Consider the following 14,655-nt stretch of genomic DNA (forward strand, 5'->3'; position numbering starts at 1 on the left):
ATATGCTTGCTTTGATCTGCTTAGCTCTTGGAAGTCCAGGGGCTCTGGGCTGCTGGCCCCAAATTGTCCCGGTCCCTATGGACAGCTCTGTCCTCCATTAGAAAATTTTTTCACGAGAACCCCTTGTAACATTTCACGAACCCCAGTTCAGGAACCACTGATCTAGTGCAGCATTCTTTAAAACAAATAAAACCCATAAAAACAAACAAAAAGACCAACAAATGATACTTGGCTGTTAATCAAGTATGCAGACAGAGTACATAGAGTATGTGCATCCAGCTCTGGAAATAGAGTTATTCTCTCTCTAGTCTTCCTGGAAAGACACTTTTGAGTTACTTTATATGAAGGATGCTATAGCTTTAACTGCAGCAGCTCCCAGTAAGGCTAGAGAGAACCTACTACGGAAGAGTGTGACCAAGCAGAAGAAAAGTGTTAGAGCAATCCAAGGGGGATAAGACCAAAAGTAACGGCATGAAACTGCGCAATCAAAAGTTTAGATTGAATATGAGGAAATATTACCAAACAGTAAAGTCTATTTGGCTGTGGAATAATCTCCAGGGGAGTGGAGAATGCTCCATCACTTGAGACATTTAAATCTGTACTGGACAAAGACCACCACATTATAGGATCAACACTGCACTGGCTCTTGAAGTGGGGCCCAGATGGGGCTTAGTGATTCTTTCCATCTGATATCTATGACTATTTTCAAAAAAATTGAACTTCAAACAGATGCTTATGTTCTATACTGCAATCCAGCAAACATGTCCTAGCTACTCCAAAGGAATATCCAGACAGCCAAGCAAGTCCTGTCCTCAGTTCCCAAGGGAACAGCACAAACTGACCTGGGTCAGCCTGATTTCAGAGCTGTCCAAGCATCTACATTAGTGTACTTAATGCAGGACCATATTTAAACAAACTACTTAGGATCTGCTCTCCTTGGTGCACATGCTCAAACTCCTGGATATTTGGGGAAGATAAAGTCCTAACAGACTGAATGATGTTCACTCCCAGCCTTCCCTTTAAGTGAAATTCACCTCTTCACTTAGCTCCCACAAGTGGGAACATTCACTAGCAGATAATTTCCCTGCACAGATTTAGAGGAATTTTATTTCTGGCCCAGTAGTTCTGGAAACAGTATCTCCATTTAACCACAACACCTGTACAGTGCAGGCAGCAGCACCGCCCTGCCAACGTGGCTCATTCCTGAACCAGAAGCCGCAGCTCTAGAGATCACAAGGAAATTCAGTCTTCATGCCCTCTCTGCTGATACTGCCACTGGGGTGTTTTTTTGTGATGCAGGGAATTGAATGGGGATACCACACAAAGAGGCAACTGGAAAATCATCAGTCAGGAATGACCTTCAATTCACTGCTTGCTTGGGCTGGACTGGAAATGATCTAAAGGTGAAAGATTTCCATACGCAGTTTCCAGGCGGCCATTCTAAATCCTGGGACTACTATGTAGAAGGTTGGCTGTGATACACCATGCAAGCAACTGGAAAATCCCACTTTGACTGTTTACTGCTATATTTCATTATGTAACTGTTTACTCACACAAAAACAGTAATCCTACTTATACAATGGCTCTTCCATCTCAGATTACTGCTGTGGATGCCTGCCTGATGAGTCACGAAGTAAAGAGGCAAAATGGAAAGGCTTTCATGGGGAACCAAGAATGATCTATAAAAACCTAACTTAAACATTCCCTTTTCTCCGTACAAAGCAAGAGGCTACTAGGTACAACCATCACTCCACCAGACCAGATCAGGGAGTCCGGGCTCTAACGAACCCAGGTAGCTTTTTGGTACCTGGCATGCCATAGTGGTGAGTTCGGGATGTACTGCCCAGGGGTAGGCAACCTATGGCACGCGTGCCAAAGGCAGCACGCAAGCTGATTTTCAGTGGCACTCGCACTGCCCAGGTCCTGGCCACCAGTCCGGGGACTCTACATTTTAATTTAATTTTAAATTAAGCTTCTTAAACATTTTAAAAACCTTATTTATTTTACATACAACAAAAGTTTAGTTATATATTATAGACTTCTAGAAAGAGACCTTCTCAAAACATTAAAATGTATTACTGGCATGTGAAACCTTAAATTAGAGTGAATAAATGAAGATTCGGCACACCACTTCTGAAAGGTTGCCGACCCCTGTACTAGCCTCCACTTGTACATCTACATATGCCTTGCAGTCGCTTCTGTATGAATGTCAGTAAGAGGATATGATTAGAGAGCTAGCAGATGAATCATTCATTATGACCTGTGCATAAAGAAGTCTGTTCTGAAGCAGTTTTAATCCACTAGGCCAGGGTGGGCAAACTTTCTGGCCTGAGGGGCCACATCGGGGTTCCGAAATGGTATGGAGGGCAAGGTAGGGAAGGCTGTGCCTCCCCAAACAGCCTGGCTCCCACCCCCTATCCGCTCCCCTCAGAGCCCTCCAACCATCTAACCCCCCCGATCCTTGTCCCCTGACTGCCCCCTCCCAAGACCCCCCTGCCCCTAACTGCCCCCCCCAGGACCTCACCCCCATCCACACACACCCGTTCTCTGTCCCCTGACTGCCCTGCCTCCTATCCACACCCCCACCCCTGACAGGCCCCCCAGGACTCCCATGCCTATCCAAACCCCCCGTTCCCCATCCCCTGACAGCCCACCCCCAGAACCTCCACCCCATCCAACCATCCCCTGCTCCCTGACTGCCCCCTGGGATTCCCTGCCCCTTATCCAACCTCCCCCCCCCCCCCAACCCCTTACCATGTCGCTCAGAGCAGCAGGACTGGCAGCCGCGCTGCCCAGCCACAGCCAGTCACGCTGCCATGCTGCCTGGCAGGAGCTTGCAGCCCCACCGCACAGAGCGCTGGTGGCATGGCCAGCTGAGGCTGCGGGGGGTGGGGGGAGAGGAGGGGAGGGGCTAGTAGTTTGCCCACCTCTGCACTAGGCTAAGCAGAGAAAAATCTCCCCTATTGAAGGTGAGAAGATGCTGTCTTCCCTACAGATGTGAATCTAGGACACCCAAGTGCACAACATCTGGGGATTGTGTGATCAGGTCTGAAGCAAGAGGGCAGAATGGCAGCAGGAGACATTGCTGCTTCTAAGACTTACTAAAGCTGTGGAATAGTCTCCTACTGGAGAAGGATCAGAGCGTGAAATTTAAAACTAAGCTGAAAAACACACCCACTTTTTTTTTATATTATATATACACACATTCATATATTCAAGCACTGACAGGGAGATGCACTGAATGGTTTAACAGGGCTGTCTCATCCATTACATTTCACACCCCAATACCCTCACCCTACTGCTCTGCACATCTTATGAGATGTGGTTCCAAGAAAACATTTCTTTAAACAATATCTATTTTAACACTAGATCTCTACTATCTTCTGCCAACCCACAAAACCAAACCAGTCAACTACCATTCAAACTCAGTGCTCTCAAGGTTGTCCACAAACCCTGACATTTCCTAGCTCATCACACTTCCCCCAACTTCCTCCCATGTGAGTCAGTGTCACACGGGGTCTGGGCTCTCTGACGTTAATGGGTGACCAAAAAATCAGTTTCTAGGCTTGGGAAACATTTACATTGTAGAATTACATCAGAACAGGATATTCTGATGCAACCTCAATGTGTTGTGACATAACATGACAATGTTATTGTGCTGCACAAGCCCTGTAACTGGCAACTCCAGATACCAGGGTAGCCAGTTCTGCGGAATTCCTGGAAGGTGGCCAGAAGCCAGAGAATGTGAATTTGTATTTATCATAACTATTCTGACATCTATTTTACACTGCTTTCCCCAAGTTTCCCATGTTATTTAACCCTTTACGGTCTTCTCTTCAAGCCCACAATGAGCTTAAAGCCAGCAAAGCAGCATGTTTCTAACAGCAACCCTAACCAAGGACATGACAGCCACATCAGGTCCCAGTACAATGAATATCTCCCCAGCAACAAGCTCATTGTTCTTTACCATTACATGAGATAACATACTGATTTTCCCAAGCGGGTAAAGAAAAACCAAAGCAGGAATGAATCACTGATTTTCCCAGTTCCTTCTGATACTAATAGCACTTCCAAAAGACTTATGGGGGAAGAGAACTCAGCATTACCAGATCACTTCACATTTTTACACCCCCGTCCCCCCAAAAAACAAACACAAAAAACTACAGTGCGGCTTAGCTTTTTGACAGCTGATTTGGGTGCCAAATTCATGATATTTTGCCTGATGGTTTTGCCACTGAAAGTTGCCTCTTCCATCCCCCCAAAAAACACACCACACCACTTTATGGGTTCCTGAAAAAACTGTGCAAATTGCAAGCTTTTTCAGACCTCACATGTCTGAGTCTTTCAGATGAGAGGCAAAACCAAGTTTCAACCAACAAAATGGTTGTTAAAGATTCCATGGCACTTAAAAACAAGGAATATGCCAAAATCTAGTTCAGATAACTAAGTTCTGCCCCCGCATCAATCCCATATGCGGTTCCAGTTAGAATCCATATTCTTCCCTCTTTCCTTCTATCTCAGAGGTGGCTGAATTTAAGCAATCGATAAAATGATCCACATATACATAAAAACTGTAAAGTGCTTGGGGATGAAAGAAAAACAAAGATCTCTATTTTTTGCTCCAGTGCCTTAAGTCATCTTAGTAAAACTCGGGGTGGGAGGAAAAGGAGAGGACACACAAGAGGAAGAGTCAGGAAATAAAGTTTCCTGTTTTACATCAATTTAGCTTAAATTGATGTAATGGCTTAAATTGGATTAAGAGCATCTGCACTGTGATCAGAGTGCACTGTAATGATTTTTAAACCAATCTGAAGTTAAACTGTTGCAGATTTGAATACAGACAAAACCTAAGGGGAAAAATTCCAAGGATCATGATGCAGAGAATTCAATTTCCCAAAAAAGGACACGTGACAGGAAAGTCCCACTTCAAAGAACAAGTAAAGAGCCTCTCCCAGTAATAATGAGGGCTATGGAGCAGACAGCTGATTATTTAATGAGTGGCCAGACTCCAAGTTGAGTGTTTGTGCTTTGATTGTTGGCATCTTCATAGGTTGTAACTAGCCTTTGAAGTTAATACCACTTCGGGCTGGTCTACGTTTGAAAGTTATACCAGTAAATCACCCCCAACAGACCTGGTTATATTTATTCATTACTGATGCAGATATACTGCTACAAACCCTAGTGTGGACTTAACAGGTGTTTACACTAGTATAACTTATTCCAGTTCGGGAAGCAAAATAAAGTATACTGATATAAGCACCTTTATACTGGTATTACTACCTACACTCTCGGGGGGGGTTTCCCCACACTAATTATGCCGGTATAGTTAAAATGGCAAAGCTTCCTATTATCAACAGGCCCTTAGATGAACAGCATATTGGAGAAGAGTGCTCTCGCTATTTTGCTTTGTAGAGCAGGTGAAATGATCACAGGGCATCAGATTACACTGGGACCCTTTGTCCAGAATGGGTTTTTCTGAAAATATTTCCCATGACTGCTAACATGGACGCAACTCCCCTGGTGCTATCAATGGGTGAGAACAAAAGGGACTGGTGGCAACCAGCATCTTCAACCCCCCTGTAGTCTAGACCAGTGGTCCCCAAACTTTTCAAATTGTGCCCCCCTCCCCCACAAGCCAGGGCTGGGAGCAGGGTGTGGCTCCTGGGTGATTGGTGGGGTGGGCGCAGTCAGGGTAAGGGGGCCAAGGCTGGGGCTGGTCTGGGATCCAGGCCCAAGGCTGGGGGAGGGAGCTGAGGCTGGACTAGGACTGCCAGGACCAGGAGTGGAGCTGCAGTCAGGACTGTGGCTGGGGCGGGGCTAGAGCAGAGCTGGGGGCAGAGTAGGGCTGGGTTGTGCTCTCTCCCCAGTGTCTCATATCCTCTGGGGGCTGGCCCGGGCCGTGCTGCGATCCCCCCACCCCTGAACATTCCTCTGTGCCCCCCTAGGAGGGCATGCCCCACAGTTTGGGGACCACTGGTCTAGACCCACTAAGTACATAATAGATGACACACTGATTAAAATGCTAGCAGTCACCTATAACTTTATTTACACAAGTGCTCCAGCAGTCACTGTACAAGCGTTAGTAATAGTGGGAAATATGAGAAACAAAGTCTAGTGTGGATACACCTCGGGAGATTTACAGATGAAATCAGAAGCTCAGATTTTTAAGAAATCCTTATAAATGGCAGGATTTGGTTTTTTTTAATTGGCCCTGCAAACATGGAAAGGCTTAAGAGCTTTAATGGGCTGAGCCTTGAAGGGAGACGGCTGAGATGGGATCTAGGTTTATGACACATGAATACCAAATCCCTAATTGGATTTACATGTAAACATCCCACTTGGTATCTGCATATGCTCCATGTCCAGTCTAAATGGAATGGGTGGGGGCTTGTAACAATGGACTCCAGGCCAGAAAGTCAGACTCTCCTATTCAATAGCCTAATCATCTCCTGAATAAATGGGTTGCTGATGAGAAGAGTGGGCCCAAGCCTGCAACCCTAACTCCTGTAAGTTTGACACCTGCAGAAATTCACTTTACCAAGATTTGATTGCCCAGCTCTTAGCACATAATGAGCAATAACAACATTTGCAGTTAAAAGTTTTACAGCCCCTTCAGCAGACATCCAGAGGAAGCTCCGTGATTCATTATGGTAGCAAGGAGGAGACCATCCTGCCGCAGTGGACTTCCTCTAAGAGCTTGGGGTGGAGGAGGGGGGGAGAGAACGGCTGACTTGCTGTTTTGGAGAAGCAAGTGGTAGTAGTTGCCTTAGAGGCTTCTAAGTCACAGAGGAGTAGAGCTTCTCCCTTCTAGGTTAATCAGCTCTGACAGCAGCTGCCTTCCCCCTGCTATGTTGCTCCTGTGCTGCCAGAGCAGAGCTCTACTCCTAGAGAGCTTTGAGCTGCCATGTAGAGCTCGAGCCTTACAAGAATGAAACTCTGCTACTATGTGAGCGAAGAGCCCAACATCATAGCACCCTCTCTTGGCAAGTCTCCCTCTACCCCCACAAGCCAGTTCATTAGCCCTCCATGACATTATGTCCCCCTACTCATCTAATTAGCCAAACTGGGAGATCGGATCCAGATCCAAACCTCATAGCTAATCCAATCCTCCCCTCTAGCAATCCAAACCAAAAACCCACATCTGGCCACCAAACTCTGCAGCTCAGGCATATCTTTAAACTTCAATAAGAGTTGTTTTTGTTTTTAAAATCACAACCTGATCTCCTGTGGTCTGGGGACCCAAACAGCATATCATTGTATTAGTCAGCACACAAGTACTAGGCAGGGGCAGACTAGGAAGACAAGACCCTTCATTGTAAGGACAAAAGAGGTGCCCTCCCCAGGGTGATCAGGGGAGTGGTAGCTCAAGCTGAGGTTACCTACCTTCTAAGCTCTGAGGAGGGTCTTCTCCTCTGTTAGGAAAGGGGACTGCAAATGCCACTGCCAAGGGGATCTGCGGATTTCAGTTTGCGGAGAGTCTGTACTTCACCTGCAACTGACTGGAGAGGTCAAGGGCCTCCAAGTCCTGAGGCTTCTCAAGAAATATCACTGTAGGACAGTCCAAGCCTGCTGTTTACTTTTCTGCACTTCAGTCAGCTTGGACAGGCAGCATTAACAGTGAAAGTTACACCAAGTGTCCACCACCAGGTTGCTTCTGTAGGCCAAACTCACTGTACACACCAGGGGCTCTTTCCCTCCACCCCACAAGCCATGCTCCCATCCCCATCTATTGCAGGGACTCTCCGTAACCTCCTCCTTCCCCCATGGCAGGACCCCCTCCCTCCATGGCCTTTCCACACCACCATTCTTATTTATTTTCTTTCTGTCTGGAAGATAAGTAATTCAAAGTGTCAAATACTGTAATTTCCAGTGGGAGGATGAGCACAGCTGAGACAGAGAATGACATCAAGTTGAGTATAAGGCCTCACAAACTTGGCCAATTAGATTTTAAAATTTTGTCAATCTCAGGGGTTAGTAGCAAACTTAGGATAAGATTTTTATCAGTAGATGTCAAATATCAATTTCACCATCCACACACAAATGGATGGAAATCTTCATCAGTAATAAATGAAATTTACAGAGACAAAGAAAGAAAAATGATGCTTGAGAACTTCTTAGAGTCAAAATCCAGCAACTTTTGAATTAGGCTTGTTACAAACAGATTAGTGAACAAACACGAAAAACAGGTAGGATCTTTTGACTTAGGGATAATTTCTTTGTCTAGTTAGACATGTGATGTCGACAATTGTGTTTTAACAGGTATAAAGCTTTAAGTTTTGAATCTCACTGCCAAATTTTCAGCAACTATGAACATTTTTATGTTAAAAATTAATACTGAAATCCCATAATTTTGTGCAACTGAAAATTTAAATCAATTATTCAAAAACATGAATAAAAACAAACATCTCTCAAAGTTAGAAAACAAAAAACCAAAAACAAGTTGTGCCACGCCTAGCTATTGGTAACATAAGGCAGAACTAAACTTCCCTCACCTAGAGCTTTTGGTTCAGGATTCTGGTGCATTAGCCCTCATCTCCGGTTTTTCAGCTGACCCCAGGCAATCTATTTAAGTCTTTGCTGGAGGCTGTTCTTTGCTGTTGCTGGGAGGGTGAAAGGCAGGTTAGGGGCTCAGACTCGTCTCAGCCAAGCTGTGTAAGATTGGGATGTTCTCTGTCTCTTGGCTCCATCCCTCTGTCTCACTAAGAGCACAAGCGAGCAGGTGAGAAGCAGTGAGTGTCCCAGCCAGCTAGATGACAGCAATACCAACAGCAACCGTTGCTGTTGTGACCTCAGGGTGAAGGGAAAGTAAGGGGCAGCTCAGGACTTCTTTGGAAGGAAGCGCAGAAAATTATACAAGGGGGGAGGGGGACACTGTCCAGATGATCTCGGGGTGGGGGAAGGAGGGGAAGAAGAGAGGTTAGGGCAGAAGGCAGGGACTGCAAATTCCCTCCCAAAAATATTATTGAGGGTGAGATGTGAAAGAGGCAATACAGACAGGAAAGTTCTAAAGTCTTTCCTTTCCCTTTCCCACAAAGCAAGCAGTTGTGGTAAGAACTATTTATAACAATCTCGACCCTAATTCAGGCACAAGCACATCTGAAAAACTGGGATGATGGAAGGAGAATAAAACCTGATGCTGAGTTCACACATACGACCTCCTCTACGTTTCAGTTGTGAATATGCCTCCCAGCCCAGGTAGACAGACATGAACTAGCTCTGCTCCAGCTGGGATGCTAAAAATAAGGGTGCAGACATTGGGTGACTAGCCCATGCTGCAACTTCCACACCCTTATTTTTAGGGTGCTAGCTTAAGCAGAGCTAATGCGTCTCTGTCTACCCAGCCTCGGAGGCACGCTCACATGGGCAGTGTAGACATACTCTCAGCATTCAGAGCAACAAAGATGATTGCAGACAGGATCTAGGAATCAGGAGGTACAATTCACGCATTTTACCACCTCAACTCCAGGGCATTAGACAGGAACCATTATTTCTTGCTTTTGTAATATAAGTCAAGGAACACTAATCACTTAAAAGATACTGATTTAAAACACACACCTCCCCCCCCAGTAGGAAGAAAAAGAGGATCCATAATTTCTGCCCTGTCCGCACCCCCCACCCCCAAATAAATAAGCTCCTTCTACTTGTTTTTAACTAATATTGCACTTTGTTAATTCATGTTACTGCAGGTGAAGAAGGAAGCAGAAGCCTTTTCACTTAGGCTCCCATGTACCCACAGAATGCACCCTCCACTGCACCTTCTTCTGCTGGGACAAGTCATGCGCCCAGCACATGTAATCGCCAGGTGTGCACACAACATGCATGCACCCACCCCATTTTTAACTAGTTGGGAGTATGGACACCACACAAAAGCTTTCTTTGCATGCTCACGTCCATGCTGAATGTACTACGGACACGCAATGAATGTGAATGCTTCAAAAGCTGCATTAATGTGAGGCTGATTCTCGGATGTTGTACATGTCAGTTAAATGTTATTACATCTCTTTAAGGAGCTTCTCAGTCTCACAATATTACCTCCCTCCTCCCACCTAAAGGCCAACAGTGGGGGAAAGGGAATCACTTAGTTCCTTTGATAGAGTCCTAAGATCTCGGAAAAGGTTTTTAGTGTCTTTTTTCACTCTCATTTCCTTTGCTGGGAATCAGGAGTTTAATAGTGAATTTAGGTCCAGAAAATTAGATTAGTCATAACCAACAGTGTTGTGCACACAACAGCTGTTGTAAATTCACTTTATTTTCTACTGTAACATTAGAAAGTTGCAAATGAATAAAAAGAAAAAGAAACTATAGCAATATTGTATATTTGGAGCCCTCCTGCCAGGCTAAGGGGAAAAATAAAACATCCTTTGCTGAATTTCAATCTTATTCCTCATTGGACAATAGCCACACACAAAGCGCCCCCTTGCTCAGTGACTTCCTCCCTAACCTTCTATGCTACACTGCAATAGGCTGTCCCTACCATATAAAACTCTCCCCTGTGGATGATGACTGAGTCTATCATTGCTTGTCAGTGAGGGCCCCTTCTGGCAGAGTCTATAGCAATCCATACACCATCTGACCCTATTCATCAACAGGGCTGCAGAAATTTAAGCTGCAATAAAACACTAAGACAACAACAGACATGAACAGAAAAGCAGCAGCTCATATCAGTGCTGGAAAAAGTGCATTTTAGCAACAAAAGAAGAGAAGACCTTGAAATTTTTTAATATTTAAAGGGACAAAGAAAAAAAATTAAGCCCTTCCCCCACTTTACTGATATTTTAAGTTAGTAAACACTGGGATCCAGATCCCCAAAGGTATTTAAGCTCCTGACTCCTACTGAAATCTATACAAATTAGGCACCTAATACCTTTGAGGATCTGAGCCTGGAAGGTTTTTTTCCACCATTTATTTATTTTTGTTTTTTTTTTCCATATGACTGACACAAAACTACACTTAGTCAGTTTCACTTTTAATTTTGTCACAAAAAGATAGCATTTCCAGTGTCAAAAGAATCTCATATCCCTTCCCCTGAATATAGGGAGGGGGAAGGAGGAGGGAGAAGAGAAGGAATGACCCACAAACCAAAACATAAACAAACACCCAGCAAACAGAAGCTTTCATTGAAGTTTTGGTTGCCAATGTCATGGAAACATTTCTATTCAGGTTGGATTTGAGTACAACCTCTTAACAAAACTGAATTTAGACCTTTGCTATTTGAAGAAGACCCCATAGTTAACTATAGACTAACTGACTGGTCAAAGAATTTTTGAGTCACTTGACAGATAAACTATAAAGAATTGCCTAATCCCCCTTGAGCATTATATCCTTCTTTTACATCTGGTAACTTCTGAGTTTCAGAGATTTTAGATAACTTAAGGCTCTCCAGTCTCCAGACCCACGTTTTACTTCAGGATGCCACAGCCATCAATGGTTTTTCTAACATGATATGGCCAAAGGCTGTTGTGGCCTATATCCAGAGATGCTGCATGATGCAAAAAGTGAACATGGAGTGAGGTGGTAAGAGACAACTCATTTATAGATACTAAACAGTGCAGGCTGGAAGCTTTTAGCTATTGAATCATAAGGATCTGGGTAGGATAGGGTTAAACACTGTATACTAAAATCTGCTGAACAACATCATCTGCCTGAATAGAACTCCATGTTGTGGAGAAGAAGATATATCTTCCTGGTGATTAAGGGATTAATCTCCCCTCTGTGCATACACTTATATGCAATTAGTATTAATAGGATTTACATGCAGGCATCATGAATTAACCTTTTAAGGTCTGACCCTGCGGTCCATTCTGCGTGCACACAGCCCCAAGGAACACAGCCAGCTTTATAGACTATAGATCGGAGGTCCCTTATCTGTGGAGTGCACCCCCCTTGGGGGGGCATGGAGGAACATTTGAGGGGCACCGTGGGAGCCCTGGCCACCCCCCATGAAGAGTGGGAAGGAAGCGACACTCAGCTTCAGAATCTGAGCCCGGCCCCCTCTGACTGGAGGGTGTCCCTTGAAATGTGTTCAATACTTATGCTAAACAATCTGTTTCACCTCCTATTTAGCTGCAACATTGCTGAGTACTTTTACCAGAGCTGAAGGAGAGCTCTGGGTAAGCTGGAAAGCTTGTCTCTCTCACCAACAGAAATTGGTTCAATAAAAGATTACTTCACCCACTTTGTCTAATATCCTGGGATCAACACAGCTACAACACTGCATAATTTTACCATACACACACAAACAGACAAAAAAAAAATCCATCCATCCATAATAGAAATTTACAAACACACAAAATAAGAAAAGTGCTGCTTGCAAAGTACTTTGAGTTTGATTTAAAGATATTTACTTCCTACATTTTGACATGTGATGTTGACAAATTGTTTTAGCAGTTAATAAAGCTTCAGTATTTTGAATCCGTGTCTACTGTCATTAATTGTCTGATCCTCCCCATAATTTCCCACAAACGTTAAAGTTTAAATAAAAAAAAATTAAAAGCCCCTGAGAGGAGACCAGAGTTTAAAACCCATAATTTTACACAACTGTGAAAAATGTAAAATCAACCAAAATAGATACTATCCATCAAAATTATAAAAAAAAAATAAAAATAAAAATCACATTCTGCCAAGCCTCACTACTGAGACCACAAACATGAATTCATGTCTACTATTTGGCTTGCAAGTTGCTTGACCCTCTTATTCAGCCATTGACAAAAAAAGTAAGGATACTTGTTTTCTCTGGTTCTGAAGCTAGGAGGGAATGGGCTATAAATTCTTGAGCCTACGCAAGACCAAACATTTGCTTTTGCTTACACCCAGCCCTACTAACAAACAAGGCAAGATCACATTTTCTTTCTGTTGAGATAGCACTATTCCTATATCCTCTCAATGCAAGATTAGAATTAGATGAAAGACTGGAGACAAAAACCTGAGGTTTTCTTCAGACAATTCTGGACTCCTTTTGGGACAGGGCTCGGGTATTATTATTAAGGGGCTGAGTTAAGTAGTTGATTATTTGAAGGAGTGCAGTAAATTAATTAAGCCATTTGCCCTTGCTGCTGACATTCTCAGAAGTATTGTCTGAATGATATTCTCAAATTTCCACACCTAAAAATCTGGGTGTTCGGTCTGGCACACCCAAGTTTCTGCAGACCAAAGCCTCCCTTACACACACGCAAATTTAACTGCCCAATAGCCACATACATACAAATGATGTTTGTTTTGTGCAAGTTAGTTCTGAGCCACAGACAACGTTTTTAACAGGGGTTTACAGGCTACTTTTAAGTCTCTATGGCCCATTCAATCCTCAGCATCTCTGCTGCTGGCCCAGTACAGATACTGGGTTTTGTGATTCATCTTACTTCACAGGGACAAGGCAGAGACATTTTCTAGACAGGGAGGTGCCCACCACTTCCAGCAGAGAGCTCTGCGTGTGGGGCTGATTCATGTTTCAGCTAAGTGAGTCACGCTAAAGCAACGGGGATGTAGGGGTATGCAATACCTCCAGTCTCCTAATGGCCCCAGTCATGTCAGTGACGGGCCACTTTTCCACCCAGCCGCTGCTACTGCACGTGGCCCGCCCCTTACCCAAGCCGGAGAGCCGCTCCGTCAGCCCCGCGTTCCTTATGGCAGCGGGGCCGTGGTCCACTCCTCTTCTCTTCTGTAAGACAAAGGGGCTCCGTTAGGATCCACTGCGGGGCGAGGCGTGGTGCTCACAGAAGCGGACTGAGCCGCAGAAATCACATGGAGCCGCGAATCGACCTGGGGAGGGTATTTTCCTTCCCGACCAGCCATCAGTGCGCCCCGGGGTCCGCTCCCCGAGGGCGCTTCACGTGGGAGCGGCGGCGTGCCTCCGGTGGCACAGGAACGTGGCGAGAATATACCCCGCAACCTGGGCCACCCCGGGGGGAAACCCGCTAGGACAGCGAGACAATGCGGTTACTGCGGCCAGCCGAGCACGACCCCCACCGCACCCGGGACCCGCCATCGCGGCCGACCGGGCGGCAGGTTCCCCCTCCCGCGGCCGCAGAGCGTCTCTCGGGGGTGCCGAGCCCTTTGTGATGCCTGGGGGCGGGACACACTCACGCCCACCCTTCGGGGGACAAGGGGCGCTTGCTCCCCCGCGATGCTCACCTGCCCCCTGGAGAACGGGGCTCCGATCAGCGCCACGGAGTGGGCAGGTTTCTGGAGTTGCAGCGCGGAGCCCGCCTGCTTCCGCAGGAGCCGGGCGAAGCTGCTGCGCAGAGACATGATACAGAACCACTCACTGCTCGCGCGGCCGCCGCGCTGCCCCCTTTTAACCTGCGCGCGATCGCCGCTACCCCCCTGGCCACCCGCGCTAGAGCCAGAAGCCGGCTCCCCACCCCCACGCGGGCGGAGCCCCGCCCCGGGACGCACCCCCGGGTCCCACCCCGACTGGCCAATGGCAGCGCGGCCGCCTGGGGGTGTGCGCCGCGCGTGCGCCCGGCTGCGAACCTGCCGGCAACCTGCTGGAGCGTCCCCGTGGCGGCTGCAGCTCCCCCTCCCCCTGTAGAAACCGGTCGCGCTCCCACACGGGAGACCAACGCAGAGACTCGCCCGCCCACCCAGCCCCTCCCCTCCGCTGGGCTCCTCTCGCGCGCTCAGCCCTCACCTCTCCCCCGGGCACCGGCTCCTTCGGGG

The 14,655-nt window shown here is 46.2% G+C and overlaps 1 protein-coding gene across 2 annotated transcripts in view; it reads right to left on the reverse strand.

Moving 5' to 3' along the window:
* ARG2 (arginase 2) overlaps positions 1 to 14,655 on the reverse strand; it is a 42,881-nt gene that overhangs the window by 16,466 nt on the left and 11,760 nt on the right. The window contains exons 1-2 of one of the 2 annotated variants that reach the window (XM_054025325.1): positions 14,128 to 14,350; positions 13,582 to 13,654 (exon numbers count right to left, since the gene is read on the reverse strand). In XM_054025325.1, coding sequence (XP_053881300.1) covers positions 13,582 to 13,654; positions 14,128 to 14,244 — 190 coding nt within the window. In that variant the 5' untranslated portion in view covers positions 14,245 to 14,350. Of the gene's footprint in view, positions 1 to 13,581; positions 13,655 to 14,127; positions 14,351 to 14,655 lie in introns of those variants that run through there. The other variant, XM_054025326.1, reaches the window with a different exon arrangement.

This window comes from Malaclemys terrapin, chromosome 4 (assembly GCF_027887155.1).
Source record: "Malaclemys terrapin pileata isolate rMalTer1 chromosome 4, rMalTer1.hap1, whole genome shotgun sequence".
Taxonomy (NCBI): Eukaryota; Metazoa; Chordata; order Testudines; family Emydidae; genus Malaclemys; species Malaclemys terrapin.